General features: G+C 27.3%; 2 protein-coding genes across 8 annotated transcripts in view; one reads left to right on the forward strand and one right to left on the reverse strand.

Annotated features, from left to right (window-relative positions):
• LOC126905322 (proton-coupled amino acid transporter-like protein pathetic) overlaps positions 1–15,465 on the forward strand; it is a 31,095-nt gene extending 15,630 nt beyond the window's left edge. For 3 of the 6 annotated variants that reach the window (XM_050684905.1, XM_050684909.1, XM_050684906.1), the window contains exons 2-9: positions 8,748–8,873; positions 10,747–10,826; positions 12,720–12,803; positions 12,864–13,014; positions 13,875–14,357; positions 14,456–14,634; positions 14,700–14,866; positions 14,944–15,465. In XM_050684905.1, coding sequence (XP_050540862.1) covers positions 8,859–8,873; positions 10,747–10,826; positions 12,720–12,803; positions 12,864–13,014; positions 13,875–14,357; positions 14,456–14,634; positions 14,700–14,866; positions 14,944–15,230 — 1,446 coding nt within the window. In that variant the 5' untranslated portion in view covers positions 8,748–8,858 and the 3' untranslated portion in view covers positions 15,231–15,465. Of the gene's footprint in view, positions 1–1,183; positions 1,207–8,410; positions 8,567–8,747; positions 8,874–10,139; positions 10,423–10,746; positions 10,827–12,719; positions 12,804–12,863; positions 13,015–13,874; positions 14,358–14,455; positions 14,635–14,699; positions 14,867–14,943 lie in introns of those variants that run through there. The other 3 variants (XM_050684907.1, XM_050684908.1, XM_050684910.1) reach the window with 3 other exon arrangements.
• Positions 15,466–15,584: 119 nt separating this feature from the next.
• Positions 15,585–18,367, reverse strand: part of LOC126905318 (protein furry) — a 72,998-nt gene continuing 70,215 nt past the window's right edge. For both annotated transcript variants that reach the window (XM_050684899.1, XM_050684898.1), the window contains 6 exons: positions 17,485–17,665; positions 17,114–17,404; positions 16,819–17,037; positions 16,588–16,751; positions 15,956–16,062; positions 15,585–15,895 (listed from right to left, as the gene is read on the reverse strand). In XM_050684899.1, the coding sequence (XP_050540856.1) occupies positions 15,759–15,895; positions 15,956–16,062; positions 16,588–16,751; positions 16,819–17,037; positions 17,114–17,404; positions 17,485–17,665 (1,099 nt within the window). In that variant the 3' untranslated portion in view covers positions 15,585–15,758. The remainder of the gene's footprint in view (positions 15,896–15,955; positions 16,063–16,587; positions 16,752–16,818; positions 17,038–17,113; positions 17,405–17,484; positions 17,666–18,367) is intronic.

Raw genomic sequence — 18,367 nt, forward strand, 5'->3', positions numbered from 1 at the left:
GTTATTCGACATTCTCAAATAGAACTGGAGAGATGGACAGACTATTATTACTTGCGACCGCTCGACGCGACGATAGTCTGTCGCCACCGTCGTCTAGTATGTTTAATATTATCATACACATAACCTATTAATATTGTAATCGCTGCCCTCGCAATAAATAGACAATTTTGGGTTCATCTTGTATACAAAGAAGACATTCTTAATCTATTATACTACAATTTATTCTTGCTATAATTTTGTTAAATCAGCCTTTCCGTTGTCAAAGTACATCTAGTTATCTGTGTAACATGATATTGTTTCGCTGTTCAAGAAAAAACAATATGTTTGGTCTATCATTGTGCTTTCAAGATTTAAGTACATAATATAAGAATTTTGTATAAAATGCAAGATTATACCGTAGTACTATAGATTAAAAATATTAATGTTTATAATAATATAATTTTTCAAATACATCAATTGTTAATGTTTGACGTATTTCGTTGAAATTATTAAGTTTATAAACATTAGATAAAACGATTTTTTCGAGATGCTCTTTCTTTTTAGCTTTGGTTCTTGATTTAAAATTAATACACTGTAAAGGTATTTATTTATGAAGATGAATGATATTTTATGGTAAGTAGAAGAAAATGCCTGTAAAAAAATCGTGAGTCGTGACCGAAACCTACGAATCCTTACTAGTTGACTTTAGAAGATTTTAGTTAAGTCCTGAGTATTACAAGCCAAATATTTGTCTGCTATTATATGACGCATTATTGTTGAAACCTAACAAAAACAAACGTGACCTAAACTCATTAATATTTTGTTTAATATATGTATGAAATCGTAACAATATAATATAATAAAATTGTACATTATTCGCAGTATGTGATAATGCCACGTGATTCGAATACTTTTTTGACGCATTACTGAAGCAGCGTGTAATATTTTCGTGTACTAATAGTACAAAATGTATATTTTTCTTCTGATTATTTTGTAGGAATTACATTTATACTATCAAAAACACTCAACCCAATTTTATTATGCCTAACGTCAATGTTCTTATTATAAGTAAATCACATGACGTCCTTAGGTAATGTACATATTTCACGAGCATTAAACATAAATTGTAAACACATGTTATACTAATTAACCTGTTGTGGTTGCTGATTAGTGTGTCTGATCAATTCATTGTTCATGGTCAGAAACAACATTTCCATAAAACTTTCGGTAAGTACTGCTGAGCACACTTAGCTTATATTTTGATAGTATTAAATAATTTAGTATGAATATTATTAAAATTAAAACATAGCGTATGATTATTTTATTGTATGGTCCTAATTGAGATTTATATTATTTGAAAATTTTTATTAGAAATTTCATAAAACTGCGCGTGAAATGAAATTTTACTCAAATAGTTTAAATCACAATCGACTGTTTTCTGCATTCTATCAAAATATTACAAACTATTTATTAGGTCTAAATTTTGAACCCTAATAGGTAAATCAACATGTACAATTTTAAAAAAAAAATAACGATCTCATTATATTAAATAATAATTTAACTGTACAATCACTATGATTTAATTATGTCACGAGAAATATTAGGCGTCTATCGCGAATATGTTTTGCTACAACAATTGAAATCGAAAAATTTAATGATATTAACTACCGGACGTGTATGACCACAAATAAATATTTGATCGTTTGGCCTTCGTGGATAGCCATTGTTATTAGTTTGCTGTATGAGAGCTTTAGTTATTGTTTAGTTGTATTATTGTTTGATGGTTAGTTGATGTGTTAGTTGAGGTTTTCTAGAGAAAAATAAGCGAAACATAAAGTATTTTTTATGCAAATAGTAAATTATAAAGTGAAATTACAATATTCGTGGAAGTGTCATATATTCATTCTTGTGTATGTACCGTACAAAAGAAAATATCTGAATTTTAATGTTGTTTGTTTCATTTTATTTGTTAGATTAATATGGAGGTATTAAGATGTTTTAATTATAATTCTAACTTGTTAAGGTGTCATTTGACGCAATTAAAATTATTTGCCACTTAATGTGTAGAAGAGTATTTTTAATTCAGTATAATATTACCTACTAAACTAAAAAGTACGTTATAGTTGTTAGAGATATCATCGGACTAAGATTAGAGAGTTTTTGTTATAGTTTATTATTGTAAAACCACAACTTATGGGCTTCGTTTATTTGTTGTACAATACTTGGCCTGTAAATGGTATTGATTGATTGGTTTTTGATTGATTGATGTGGCATTGACGATATAGCATTCGATATATGTTCACTCCTAAAACCGTTGTGGTCTTAAAATTAATCAAATTACTCTAGCGTCTAAAATTTAATAGATTATAAACTCAAATCGAGTGAACAATAATTCTCACATATTCACTCGATAAAGTAGAGATTTTGAACATCAGACATTTAAATAGAATGTATCAAGGTGGTGGACGGCGATAAAAAGTATTAATGATATTTTTATTAGTGTATTGAACTATGAGAGCAAATGTATAGAAAGAAAATAATACTACTGAGAGCCGTTTGGATAAATAATAAAGTAAAATAAAAAATTAATTTATCGAGTACTCGGTGTGGAAAAAGATTACGGAAGAAAAATCCAAAGCGGTTACATTATCGTTGCACATGGGCGTCTAAAAATCCGAAGATAACAAAGTCCATATATTTGCAACTAGACACCCCTCTGTGATTTTTTTTATTTAAGAATTTCGAGGTCAGACAGGAATTACGTTTGTTGAAAATGAATCAAGTACAACTATATTACGACGCAGTTGAAGATTTGTTTAGATCTAATCAGATTAAAATGTTTTATAACTAAATATTTATTATTTTTTCTTTAACCACATACACTTGTATGTGTTTATATTACTCGCAAACTCGCATAATTTTGACAAACTTAAAATTATATTTAAAAGTGAAGTAGTAGGCTAGAATAGTTTTCGACGAACGTATTATTAGACTCTATTTTTATTTAATTTGAATGTGAACAGATGTACAAACAGTATATTATCCAGAGGAATTCGAAGCAATCCGAGGGAAACCATATGTATAAAACTCATGATATTTTACAAGTTTTATGGAAGTTACAATAAAATTATTTCACGATTATTAAGGAAAAATAAATGTATTTGGTTTCTCGCAAGTTCGGCAAATTAAGTTCAACATTATTTTTCTGAATAATGTAAACACAATGAAAATTTGTGTTTACATTTTTTATAAATGTATTTGTTTATAGAATAAAGATTTGTGTTATTAGTAAACATGCGTTCAAGTATCTTGTGTTATACAAGTAAATATTTATAGTTACTTTTACATCTCATTGAATTGTTACGTTTTCTCTCCATATAAATCAACAAATATGTCAGTTATTTTTTTGCGCATTAATCAATTTCTTACACACGGTCATATAAAATATATAATTTATTGTATTTTTAAAAATAAATTTGTCAATTTAATTTATACATTTGTGTACACATGATATCACAACGATATTGATTATGATATTTGATATTTGTGAACTATGAAAATAATTAACTAATTATTGTAATCTGATATACGTCATAGTTAAATGTTATTTTAGCACACCTGACTGACTTGTATATACAGTTTATTGAACTATTGCTGCTATTTTATTTTTTATTTTAATGATAAAACTTGTTCTTGTAGAATATAACATATGTACTGTTTTCTATCAAAATTCAAGAGTAATCAATATTGTATGTATAATTGTTTGATATTAAAATAATTTAAAAAAAGTAAAGCATATTGTTCCGATAGCGAAATTGTAAATAGGTTTTGTGATAAACATTATTGTCCAAGTATTCTATTGGATTCGGTCGATAGGCTTACATATATTTACAATTGTTTTCTTGCGTCAACAAAAACCTCAGTTTTTGGAAGAAAACTACTTGGGATGAGCGAGTTTGACTATTTCACCATCGTCAACAACAAATTCAATAAAATCTGATGGTTGTTTGTCCAATAAATTTGTATACAATGACGTCGGTGGTTTAACGCTGTTAAAACATATTTTCAGAGAATGATTATATTGTGCAATGGACTGGAAAATTTATGATAAGTCAAACTTAATAAATTTTATTGATTTAAGTTTAACAATGTAATACCATCAAACTAGATAATTTCAGTATCTAACTGTGGGGACATTGTGTTTGACTATGCCACGTGCCTTTGATCGGATAACACCTCACTCATTTTTAAATCTGTATTGGCATTATGATATAATTTAATTACAGTTCAATAAATTAATAAAATCAAAATGCTAATCATAGATATTTTTAGAATGTACAATTAAATGGGTTTTACTCGCAATTTATTTTATGATTAACGCTCGTATATATTTTGAAATAAAAATGGGTTAATTTTATGAATAATAATAATTATTTGAATTAAATAATAGTATTTTATAAATACTAGTAGGTTGCATTATAAATAATTTTTTTATTTAATATTTATTTTCCGTTTATTAATAAATAAATAAATTATGTAAGGTGTCCAAAGTAAAATAAACGCAACAAATAGCATGAATGTAGTCGTATTGCCTACACAGAACGCCTTATTACATATCAAATTTGAAGTATTAGGTGTAACATGTACGAAGTGCTACTCTGATGGAATTAACTATCATGATATTTTAACCGTTTTCAATTGATAAATTTATTTTCATCTTCCAAAAATAAAAAATATAATTTACTTTATTTTTATATTTATAGATTTTATATACATTAATAATATTAATCTAATAAATTATATATCAGTTTTATAGAATTTATTATCTAATTAAATTAACCGAACGATTAATTAATGAATTTATAAAATAAAAATTAAAAAAAAATTATACCTAAATTCTATTTGAAATAATGTTTACTTAAATTTAATATTCAATCTATATGTCATGTTATTAATTTCAACAAATTCAAATATTATTAATTTGAGTTTAATATCAATAAATGAATAATGTGTTGTCTCATTATTCAAATGGGTATATAAGGATTTTTTTGTCGTTTAATAGAATAAAGTACAATGTATTTAAGTATCGAAGGTATAAAAGTTATTCAAGGACTTGTTAAGGGAAAACTTGTCTGTTCTTAAATTACATATTATTTATATTTAATTAATTTTAATTGAACTGTCTATGATAAAGATATTTTTTTATGTTTTTCAAATATGCTAGTAGATTACTTGGGAAATAATTAAAAATAATTTTTTTGAACAATCGGAAATATATTTGAACTTATTCTTATTTTATTCTATGAAATATTTTTGATAGTTCTAATAAGTGGTAGTAAAATTGAATTGATTTTACATTTTTTTTTTACAACATACTTATGACCTTTTTGACATACGTTTGAAAGTTTATGGAGATAAATTTCGTATAGTGTAATAATTAATCCAGTTACAATACACTAACTGAGATTACATATAGATAATTTATAAATTTATAATATTTTGGAAATAACGTTTAATAGTATTAAAATATATGGATTTTATGCTTATTAATAGTTTTTGATGCAATTTGTATTAAAATAAAATCATTTTTATTACATCAGTTTGAACAATTGGAATATTATAAATGGATAATATTCAATATTTATCTTTATCACAATATTTTGATTTGTGTATAATTTTTAATATGTTTAGGTTATGAGATAATAATTATTTTTGTTATTGTTATTACATCATAAAAAAATAATCTACTTATTTGAACAATAAACTTATTTTGTATAATGATATGACCTTTGTCATGATAAATATTTGTAATTTCATATAGACCTCGTTTTGTAAGACAAATTTTCTAACACAATCAAGATTTATATACTACTGATTAGTACTATCTATTTGTTCCTCTTAAACCTGATTTGTTGTATAAATAAGACTCTAATAGTTATTTCGGTCAAAATCAATATTTGCTGATAAATTTTTTACTGACAATTTTTTTTCGATAAAAAAATATTACTAATAATTGAATTAAAAATAGAAGAAATAAAATTTCTTTTGTTATTATAAAAAATTTTACTTTTGAGTGATTGAATAAACCATAAAGAAATATTATTTTGGTAATTAAAAGTACTTACTTACAGCTGTCAGATTTAGAACAATTTTAAATCTCAAGGGTTGTTTTAAGACGTGGCGATATTTTAAAGTAATATAATAAAAAATATATTATGTTTATTAAAAATAAAATAGTTTTTGCCCTTAATAAATTAAGTAAAATTTTGTTTTGAATATAAAAAAACATTTACTCTATACAAATAAATTTATTCTCAACTAAAATTTAAATTACAAGCAAAATTAAGTAATAATTATACATAGTAATGAAAGTGTCGCGTTCACTTTACAATTGTATTTGATTCATGAAGTCTGCAAAATATTCATTGTAATGTTCTCACGTGGTTTGTTATGTTTTATTGTACTATGATTATTACGGATTTATTTTCACCTCAAATATTTTTGTAATCTTCGTTTTCAAGTTTAAATAAACTAAGTGGACACAGAGATTGGACACGAGTGCATTACATTATCATTTTTTGCGTTCTTGAAATTGTGCATAATGTCAAAAAAAAAAAAATAATAATAATAACGTCATTTAAAAAATATACTTACTATAATATAACGTTTATTGTATACACTATACGATTTTTCAGAACTTAGTGTATATCATTTCACTATATTTTCTGGAGGATAAATGAATCAGACGTTCAGTTGTAATTTTAATAGCATTTAAAAATATTAGTACATGTAATGTAATTTGTATTCATTGTTAACTTAAAAACCAGTGTTTTCTTAAGGTTTTTAAATTTTTTAACAAATATGAAATATATTGTTTATATGATAATAAATTTTCCTAAAATTTTGATCATAACGTAACTAAAATTTTACCCAATACATAACTAATATTTCATCATTCTTTTTTAAATTGATAGTACATTTTTAGTGCTGATTGTTTTAATATTAATCGTCTGTAGCTAATTTTATCGCTCTAAGAAGATTTCAATTAGTTGAAAATGATTTAATAGCAATCACGTGCGTTATCAATTATTTTTATTGTAATTTCCTTTACAAACGTTTGCTATTTCTTAGTTACCATATACTTACATTGCAGTGATAATTTAAGAACACTAGAAGTTTTGTCATGAACTCTACTCGTCTAATGTCTTGACAACATGATTGCAGGACTTCTGAATAATAGCAAATATTAAATGTTTGAAATCTGAAAAAGGGGCAGATACATATTATTGTGATCAATATTGTTAATATTTGATTATTAACTTGTGCTACGTACATTAATACAAAGGGCACTCAATAAACACTGAGAGTATATTCGGAAAAAATCAAAGAATATATTTAGTATTATTTCGTATTTAAAGTATCTCCCCCCCCCACAACTTGACGCAACGATCCAAATCGATATCTAATTTTTGGATCATTTGGAATGCGCTTTGCATTGAGCGACTTCAATTGCATTTGCAAAACTACTATTTCTTGGTTAGAACTGAATTTTTGACTTTGGAAGACCTATTAGAGTTTCAGGAGCAGATTCGCCCAATCGATGGAAAAATCGTGCACACGACGCATTTTATTTTTTAAAATGCTCATTCATCTTGAAAAGTACTGAAGCGAATTTAACCAACTTCCTAGAAATATTTTTTAGTAATTAGAAATGAATTGAAAGGATAGTCTGATGGCTGATTCTAATACAGTTTTTAACATAGAATAGTTTTTTTTTTTTTATTTGCAGTATTGCGTACTCATAATAAAATTAGTCTGAATTTTTATGAAGCGTACTGTTTATAACAGAATATTATGGTGAAGTTATCGGCTAGTTAAGAAAAAATGATAAATTGCTAGATTCCCTTGGTATTGCCCTTTAAAATAAAATAAATAATAGATTTTTTATAGGAACAAAAAATAGAATATTTCTTTACACTCCATCCCTCAAAATAAAATCCTAAATATGTATAAGTAAATTAATCTTTTTCTTTACATAATCATATTATAATGTAATAAAACATAATTTATTTATGATAAAAACAAAGAACATTTATATATTATATATTATATGCTAGCCGTGTGTTTTGATTTATTTTGATTATTAGTAAATTATGCTATCTTTGAAAAATAATTGCATCCCAAAATGATGTATCAAAGGAAATTGGTCTTTTCTGCTACAAAGAAATTGTTGACTAATGCACAATATTATAAATTTTTAGATCAATATTATTATTTTTATTATGGCGATAACATAATAAACAAATACCATAATTGGTTACAATATTCATTTATAAAAATATAAAACACCTAAATGCTTTTAAATTAAGACATTTTTACTTATACTACAAGTAAAATAAGGTAACTTATAATTGTTTTTAATTATTGTAAGGTTTTTGAATGTCAATAAAGTGTTTTCGGCCATGATTAAAGAAGAATTTGATATAGGAATAGGCCAAGGAGTTTAAATGATAATAGTTAAGACTACAAAGAGCACAACGTCTACGTTTACCATGCAAACAATTTTATATTTGCCTTTATGACACAAGTTACATTAGCATAATATTATTTAAAGATTATCTTACCCAAATAGACAAGTATTATTACCTGCAGCGTGTGTCGTGCGTATGATTTACACTTTGTACATACGTTATCAACATGGTTTATTGTCTATTAACTAATATAAAAATTGTGTTAATAAAATAAGAATGTTTTTATAATTATTACAGAAATCACTGGACTTGTTGATGTCGTTCCGGTCTCAAAACAGTTAGCTCCCAATTGATACATTGCTGTTACATTTCCTGTACAAAAACTCCTTCGAAGTACCACTGGCCAAAATGCCCAGCAAAATGGTAAGTATTAACGGCATCGGACCGGATTCCTTTATTTTTTATTGCCTGTCACGCAAACGACTTGGCACAAAAGTCGGGAAATATTTTCTTATACGCTTTTGACATTGTATTTCAAGTGTCCTCGGACGGACATTTAAATCACGAGTTCCAAGAACAGAGGTCTTTGACTTTAATGCATGTATAAAACGACACTGACCACGGGCACCCCACCCCGTGTAAAGCTTTATAAGCGCCTTGTCTTTCTTAACCGCGGCTTAGTAAGTTTTTGCGGCAACGGAATGGACCCTCGTTAATTCTACTGATAATTCCTATTTGGTAATTAATTTTTATATTTAATCTTGTTACACTTGTCCGTTTCGGGAACCGAATGAAAAAATAACCTACTAATGAAAATCTGTTGTAATTCGTGTTAATAGTGTTGTAATTAAGTTAGATCACTGGCCGTTCCGTATCATTTAACGCGCATAGCAAAAAAAATAGTGTAAATTGATGTCTTTCCTATACATTTGTCTATCGTTTAGCGTTATCATTTATTAAATCAATTTTAATGAGCCGTTTATTTCCTACACTTTTTTCACTGACTCTAATTTTTTAACGAGATAAAAGAACTTTGCTGAAACTATAATTTATGGTATTTAATGACGGTGATCAATGAATGTCTTATTCAAAAATTCTCTAAAAGCAAATCAGTACCGAATTACTACTGCAACGGATTGCAACTTCGGCTGACAGATTTTTCACCGGAGTCGCCTTTTCTACAGTTATTAAATGAATTCCTTTCTAGACTCATTTTCTTTAGAACTCAATGCATATTTAATTTTTTTCGACATAATTACTTGAAAATTAAACAAATTATTAAAGTTTTTAACTATACTATTTAGTATAATTAAATTAAATTTTTTCTTTTTTTTTATAATTGATAATTATAAAAAATTATTTCCAAGTGGCTTTTTTTTTTAAAACGATTCACTCTTTGTAAGTAATTGCGTTTTATTTATTTTTTGTACACCGTCAGTGAAACGCATACCGTTTGTAATTAGGCCACGGAGACATCATAATAACTGTCGTCCAAGCGTTTTATTTTTATCGAGTGGAAAAAAAAATAATAGTAAATAATCTCTTTAGGCCGAGTACGATTTTGCTGTTATAGTTAGAGCACGTTTCCGCAAATACACCACACATCTCCTACCTGCACTCGGTGTTGCAGTTATTTTGTTTACGCCGACAGAATGTCAGTCTGGTAAAAAGTGTAAACTCTCAGTAAACGATTTCATTGCATTCCGAGTTTTGGACACGGGAATACGCGGACTGTCTCGAGGGAAAATCAAGGGAATAGGAAACAGTACCTGGAAACCTCCTCCGCGGTCGTCTCGTCGTTTTCAGGTCGGAAACTCGTTTATGGCATTTATTTTTCTACTCAATCCGGTTTCCCGGAGAAGTTGAAAAAATATCTATATCACGACCGATCAATCATAAAAAATACTTTTTCGTCCAAGTAATCGATCGCGGTCAATCACTTAGGCCGTGTCCGCCTGTCTAGTCATCACCTGTAAGTCTAGTTTTATTTTTAAAATAACCAATTTTAGTTTGTCGCGCCAAATACTTTGTCAACGATCCATTTCGGTTTCTATCTCAGACTTAACATGTAGTTGTATTCGAGTCAGTCCAGCAACGACGTTTCTTCTAAGCTTTCCTTTAACATTACACAGTTTTTTATTTATTTAAATTATCAGAGTAGCATATTAAATCATGCTAGCTCGCAGCCCAATCGGATTATTTTAAATCGTTTTGCACTCATCGAGATTGAGTATTTTAATAAATTGTTCATTACGAAAATTATTTTAGTTAAATTATATTTTGTTCTCTTTTAAAGGGTTCCAAAACAGACCTTCCGGAGCTCGAGTCGTTCCTGTTGGACGACAAATCCAAAATGAGAGACACCGCGTCCAACAAGTAAGTACCGGCCTTTTACTTAGAAAACAATTAATTTTTATTAATAAGCACGTGATATATATTTACATAAGCAAAATTCCAGGAAATATATAGACGGTATTTTTGGCGGTTATGTGTATTCGTGTGAAACGATAGGAATCGAACATTTTTTTCGAATTGCGTAAATTAACATTGAATTATCGTTTTATTTACATAAACACTTATGCTCTCAAATTTTACATTGACTTCCTAATGTCTCATAATTAATACGCAAAAGTTCTGAAATAAATTAATTATCTTACCAAATAAATTGTAATTTTTTAGGAGATGCAACACAACATTAATTTATTTTTATTTTAGCTTCGATGCGAAGTTCATAGGTATTAATTTTACCGTGATGTGTTTATTTTTTATTAAATAAAACCAATAGAATCATAATAAAATTTATTTGAGAACTGTGTTGTACAACGGACCCCTTGTACTATCTTATTTAAAATACTTTTAACTACTTTTATTTAAATTATGCAAAAAAAAAAAAAAATTTAATCTAGTTTGTATACGACTTGTATATAATATTGATGTTAAATGTTCTTTACATAATTTTAAGAGTTATTTAAATAAGATCAAGATGCAATGAAATTGATTGTACAACACTCTTTCTTGCGAATATGGCAGTAACTTAAATCTTTGATTTTGAGAGTATGAGGTATATGATTTTAGGATTTACTTATCTCATAATTGTGCATATTAAAATATAATAAATTTGACTTGAATTGGAATAAAACTGATTTAAATTTGATAAATTTATAGAGATTAATGATACAGTATATTTTATCTTTAATCTACTGAAAAGTCAGAAAAAGAAAGTTTCTGTCTTTTTGATTGCACAATATGGAAAAAATATTTATTTACTTTTACATTTATTTATATATTTTTTAATAGAAATAAAAAATAGGTAATAATTGTATTGTTCTATGGTCAACTTAGTCATGCTTATTTTTTAAGCGTATATAAAATATGTAGGACAAAATTTTATTAATGACCATATTTTTTAATCATTTATACAGTATTAATGGAAACTATTGGGTTAATCAAAGTTAAATTATAAATTTAAACGACTGAAACGTTTCCCCGCGAATTAGCTCAATTTGCTGCCAGTTTGATGTTAATAAAACCTCTTCGTTAATAAAATTCATTTTATTTTCAATTTGTACTTGATATCCATTGTCGGTAGTTCAGCGGTACAAACGTCAATGTCCGTTATTCAATCAGCGAACATTTTTATGGGACACATTAAAAACCTTGAGAGCATTTAGTGTTTTATTCGTCACCGGTCAAACGTTTCAAATTATGTTCGTCTCGTATCAAAATTGTTTCAGCCCTCCCTAATTTGTCGTATGCATTAAGACCACGTGCACTAAGTTATTAAAAAGCACGTGTTTTAAATGGAACGTTTGGCCCGTGTACGTTTTGTTATTTTTACATTTGTACAACTGCGTTTTTATAAATTTAGCACAAAAAAAGTTTTGGGTCAAAATAAAATGCGTAACAATTATTTTTTGTTGCGTTCGATTTATTCAGTTTCATCTTACTCGAATTTTTAAATTTATGAACAAATAAGTTATCATTGAGTTCTTAAAGATTAATTTATTTGTATATTACCGTTTAGTTAGATAATCAAATGGTTAAATCAATAAACATAATTGAAAAAAATAGTACAATGCGTTTTATTTTTACTTGTAATACAACCTAAAAACATTGCAAGATAATTTGTCATTGCTAATGAACACCACATACCACTTGATAATTTTTAACCAATAAATATTAATAGATTTTGATTGTTTCGAAATTGAACATCTATATAGAAAATTATTGTTTATTTGTATTAAAATATATTTTTTATTTTTATTTCAGGTTCAAAAATGGCAAACATCCAGAAAAAGGAGAAATAGAATACTTTGATCCGTTCCTGGAAAGAAATCTAGAACATCCAACTACGTAATTACTCTATATATCAAAGTAAAAACTGTATATTATTACAATAATTTAATTTTTCAGAGACTGTGATACTCTTACTCACTTACTCAAGGCATCCCTCGGCACAGGAATTTTAGCTATGCCTCAGGCTTTTAAATGTTCAGGGTTACTTGTCGGTGTTTTCGCCACCATTTTTGTTTCATTAGTGTGCACATTTTGTTCCTACACACTCGTAAGTAATTTTTCTCTTAAAAAAATATTATAATAATTAAAAGTTTTTGTAAAGAAGAAACTGAATTTAATTATTACTATGTTTATATATATATATTTTTTTTAATTTTATAATAATCATATACAGACGCTTAACTTACATTTTACCTTCGATTTGTCAAAAATATGAATTTAGGGTTTTGAGTCTATCACGTATATCACAAATTCCTTTACGTTTAGGCAGAAGGTAAATAGAAAAAAATTCTTACGCATAGGATTTGTTTTTATAAAAATAATTTTCTTAATAAATATTTAAAATTTTTTTTCGATTTATTCCTCTTTGCTCAAATAGCACTGCATTATTAGTATCAATACAATTTTTAATATTAGCATAAATATTTTATATACAAAAAGTGGGCATATTCTGATTGTGTCCCAAATTTACTTTTATCCAGCGTCTGGATTGCGTCCAAAAAAGGTATCGTCTAAATGTGTCAAAAAAAAAAAAAAATGTTTTCCATAAGTAGCCCGAATGTGCCCAGTTTATTTAGAGTTACCCGTAGTGCACTACAAAGAGGTGTACTGATATACTCTTCAAATACAAAGCTATTCAAAATATACAAATAAAGTAATCTTGACATTTTTAAAGCTTTTAATCGTGTTATGAGACTTTTTGAATCGCATCTAAGTTATATAATGGTATATTTGTGTATTATTGATTAGTGGTATCCATGTGGTCCTGGACGCAATCGGGCTATGAAAAAGGTAAAAATAAAAAACGTGACGTAGTCGGGAAACTCCCAAAAAAGTATTCGATAAAAATATATTATTAATATTATAAAGCATTTTATAGTAATACTTATGAATTTTAAACGATTGCAGGTTAAATGTGCCCACATACTGTACAGGCGAACTAAAGTAACGGCCATGAGCTTTGCCGACGTCGCAGAAGTGGCGTTTGCTAACGGCCCATCATGGTCAAGGAAATTGTCATATTTGTCCCGCCAAGTGATCTTAATCTTGCTCTTTGTCACCTATTTTGGTACCTGCTGTGTATACACTGTGATAATAGCCACAAACTTTCAACAAGTTATTCTACATTATACAAAAGTTGAGGTTGATATTAGGTGGTATATACTAATGTTAACCCTGCCACTTATTTTACTGAGCTACGTGCCTAACCTTAAATACTTGGCACCATTTTCTACATTGGCTAATCTCTTGATGGCCAGTGGTCTTGGTATTACATTTTATTACTTGATACAAAATTTACCAGCCATCAGTGAGCGACCCCAGTATGGTACTCTGGACACTTTCCCCGCATTTTTCAGCATTACTGTATTTGCCATGGAAGCAATAGGAGTGGTAAGTAAATCTATATATTCGTATTATCATTGATCATAATAAAAATCATTCATAAATTAAAGATGATTTTATATGACAATTATAATTTTTTTTTATAGGTGATGCCCTTAGAAAACAACATGAAGACACCCAAACATTTCTTAGGAGTATTTGGTGTTTTGAACCTTGGTATGGGCGGTGTTACTATTGTTTATATTATGCTAGGTTTTCTTGGCTATCTCCAATATGGCGAAGGTACAAAGGACAGTATAACTCTCAACTTGCCTACTGTAGATATGTAAGTGTTACAACACTAAAAATTTCAGCTAAAATATTAATACTAATTAATATTATTAAATATAGAGCTGCTCAATTGGCTAAGATATTTATTAGTTTGGCTGTGTTTTTTACCTATGGTTTACAATTTTATGTGTGCCTGGAAATTGGATGGAACCAAATACAAGGATGTTATGAAAAAGCTAGTATGTTCCATAACTATATCTTAAGGACTATACTGGTTTTGGCATCTGGTAAGTGAAAGATACATCATAAATAATTAATAATCAATTAAATAATAAAAAATTTTTTTTTAATTTTTTCTTTATAGTTGGTGTTGCTATAGCTGTACCTTCCATAAGTCCATTTATAGGACTTATTGGTGCTTTCTGTTTTTCATTGCTTGGTATAATAGCACCAGTTATTATCGAGTTGGCAACTTGTTGGGATAATGTTACGCTTTGGATGAAATTTAGAAATTTTGTGTTGATTATTGTGGGGATCATGGCACTAATATTTGGAACATCGAGCAGTGTATCAGATATTTTAAAATTATATTTAAGCACTAGTACTTCAGCAGGAGGGTTAACTAATGGAACCTCAGTTGCTGCAGTTTGATAGTGATAATGAATCATTGTCAGAGTTACAATACTTAATTGTAAATGGCAATTTGTAACAGTCATTATTAAAATTTCAGTATTCAGTTTAATTTTATAAAATGTTTTTAATACTATTACTTTTTTTAATGAGTATGTGTGTAAAATGTAAAATCTAAATACTGCACACATACAAGAATAATTATTAATATAAGTATTAAAAATTTGTTCTTTTTTATGTAAGTTTATGTTACAGACTTACCTAATTATTATTGTATGGTTGTTTTAATGTTAATTATTTAAGACTTTATGACGCTAAGGCAAGCTATGAAATTATAATTTTATAAAAAATTTATTTTAAAAATACATTATAATATTGATAAATGTTATATATATTTTTTATACATAATGATGATTATTATAATAATTAATAAATAAAAAAAAACTATAAATGTCCTAAGGACTAGATAAAAAAATTGTTGATATTTTTCAAAATAAATAATTCACTAACAAAAATAATTGTATTCTAAAAATGAAAATGAGATACAATTTATAGTTGAGGATAGTTTGTTTTTAAACTTTTCATTCGGATATCAATACTATTTAGAGCTTCTAACATTGGATAAATTTCAGCCATAAGTCCATTAGTGACACTCATCAGATCTTCTTCAGTCATTATGAATCCATCTAATTAAATACAACTTAATACAATGTTTTAAAAATTAAAGTTAAACAAATCATTCATACCCGTATGTTTTTCAATTAATAGATGACAATAAACACTCAAAATGTTTGTAATATCATTGTTATCATCTTTTGTACCAGTTGATATTAGTTCACTAGGCCAATGATTTCTACACATATTAAAAAATAACAGTATCATCCATTAATTATGAATAATAATAACTATTTGTAAATATGTATTAGAAATTATTCAAACACAAAGTGTAGATTTGATAATCTCAAGATACAACACAATTCATTAATTAAAAAAAAAAACTACTATTAAAAAATAGTTTTTATTGAGAATTTAGTAACTATTAACAAGACACTTTTGAATAACTACAACAGAAATATATTAATTTAATTTCAAAAAAGTAATAGAAAAAATGTTTTACAGATATTTTCTTTCAAAGGGTAGTGAAGACTTATTCATCGAAATTAAAAAGAAAATCATGTACATTGTTACATGACAAATTAAATTTAGCATCTCAAAATATTTATTTATTATAATTCAATAACTAGAAATGTAAAATTGAGAAAAGACCTAATTATTAATTTTAATTTTATCACAGAAATTTATTAAAAGTTTGGCAGTCAATTGTTATAAAATGAATTAGTTTTGCATGAAAATAAATATATGCTTAAATATATTTTACTTGTCTTGCTTAGTGTAAGACACTGAATTGGGCCAATCTGAATCTTGCAATATTTGAGCAAGACTTTCCTCAGGAGTTGGTGCTAAAGGATGGGTACCACTTTCTTCTTTAGCTCGTAAAAGTGCTCGTCTAACTGTACTAACTTCAGCAGATAAATCTTGAAGCTATTATAATAAAAAACCATTTTTTATAATTTATTCTCTTGTAACCATTAAAATTTTAAGCATTTACTTTGCTTTCAGTGGCTAAATTTGATAAAGTAGAGTACATTTTGGCTGCAGATTCTAGTAAAAGTAAAAGTTGCAGGTGTAGTTTGTATAATGCCCTACCCAAATCTAAAATTAATTCTTCATTTAAATAACTTCCTCCATTACTACTTGAACTAGATCTTTCAAGTATGTGTTCACCAAGTTTAAAAACTTTCATAGTGGTGCGTACTGAAAATAAACACTAAAAAAAAATAAAAATAATAAAAATGTTTTAATTTTATCTGCAGATTCAAAAATGCATTAATGTTATTGCCAACCTCAGATGTTTGATCTTTACGATCAAGTAATGTGTCAATATGTTCACGGATTTGTAACATTGAGAAATGTAGGTTCCCTGATGTTTTCAATGAGATAGGAGTAAACCATACAAGGGGTGGATCTGCATGAGTAGTCAACACAATAATTGCTGAATTTAAATGAGTTAATAATTGTCTACAATTGGTATGACTTTGGGTACAACATCCAGTAGTTGCAGGATCTTCTTCTACATATTCACTTAGGGTTGTACAAGCTTCTTGTGTGAGCAACACACATTTTTTTGTAATATCCTTTTGATGAATAATTATATAATAAGTTTATTATTTGTAATACCACAATATAAAATATTTATAACGAAATTTTTATTTACTTTTACTACTCTATGTAAAATATGAAATATGTGAAGGGTGTTTGTAGGGGTTTGTTCAAGTAAAGAACGCACAGTGGTTCTCCAACATTCTTCAGTGTCATCTCTTTGGAAGGATATCAAAGCATTAAGGTTTGGTGATGCATTACAAGGTGTTAAATCACCCAAATCAATACTTGATCCTCTATAAAGTTTAAATTTTAATTATTATTTTAATAAATAATATTATTAAAAAATAACATTATCTCCTTAGCTTCTATCTTAACTATTTGGGATCAGCTCTATCTTATTAATTTGACAGTATTTTTACACTGGCATTCAACATAACACAACCTCATTATAGCTGAGGGAACCAGTAAGGAGGCAAGGTGTGTGTCACTGTTAAAATTCCTGTATGGTTACCCATTTGGGAACTAACAGTATACAGTGCAGCTGAACATCAACTTTAAGGTAGTGACTAAATGATCTAATGTGCCATACCATACCCAAAATTATTTTTATTAAAACCAAAAGTAGAAAAACCCAGCACAGGGGGGTCGCGGCACAGTGGTGACGTGGCATAAATGGTTCAAGTATAATGATATCTGACAGTGATTAAAATCACTATCATAAAAAACGCTTCGATGCAAATCTTTAGATAGTGTTTAATTTTAAAAAATTGGTGGATTATTCCAAAAGCTTCATAAACTGCTTGTTCCTTATTAATATCCTGATTAAGATAAAGTATGTCGAATGAAAAAGGGATTATTAAAAAATAGTATTTCCCATAAAAAAATTATATTGATCAATACACTTTTCAATAAGTTATAGCATTATAAAGTTAAAAATGTAAAAAATAAAATTGAGAATTTTCACACAATAATAGCATTTGGTAGCCATTTTCACC

The sequence above is a fragment of the Daktulosphaira vitifoliae genome, unplaced genomic scaffold (genome assembly GCF_025091365.1).
Source record: "Daktulosphaira vitifoliae isolate Bord-2020 unplaced genomic scaffold, ASM2509136v1 Scaffold_4, whole genome shotgun sequence".
NCBI lineage: Eukaryota > Metazoa > Arthropoda > Insecta > Hemiptera > Phylloxeridae > Daktulosphaira > Daktulosphaira vitifoliae.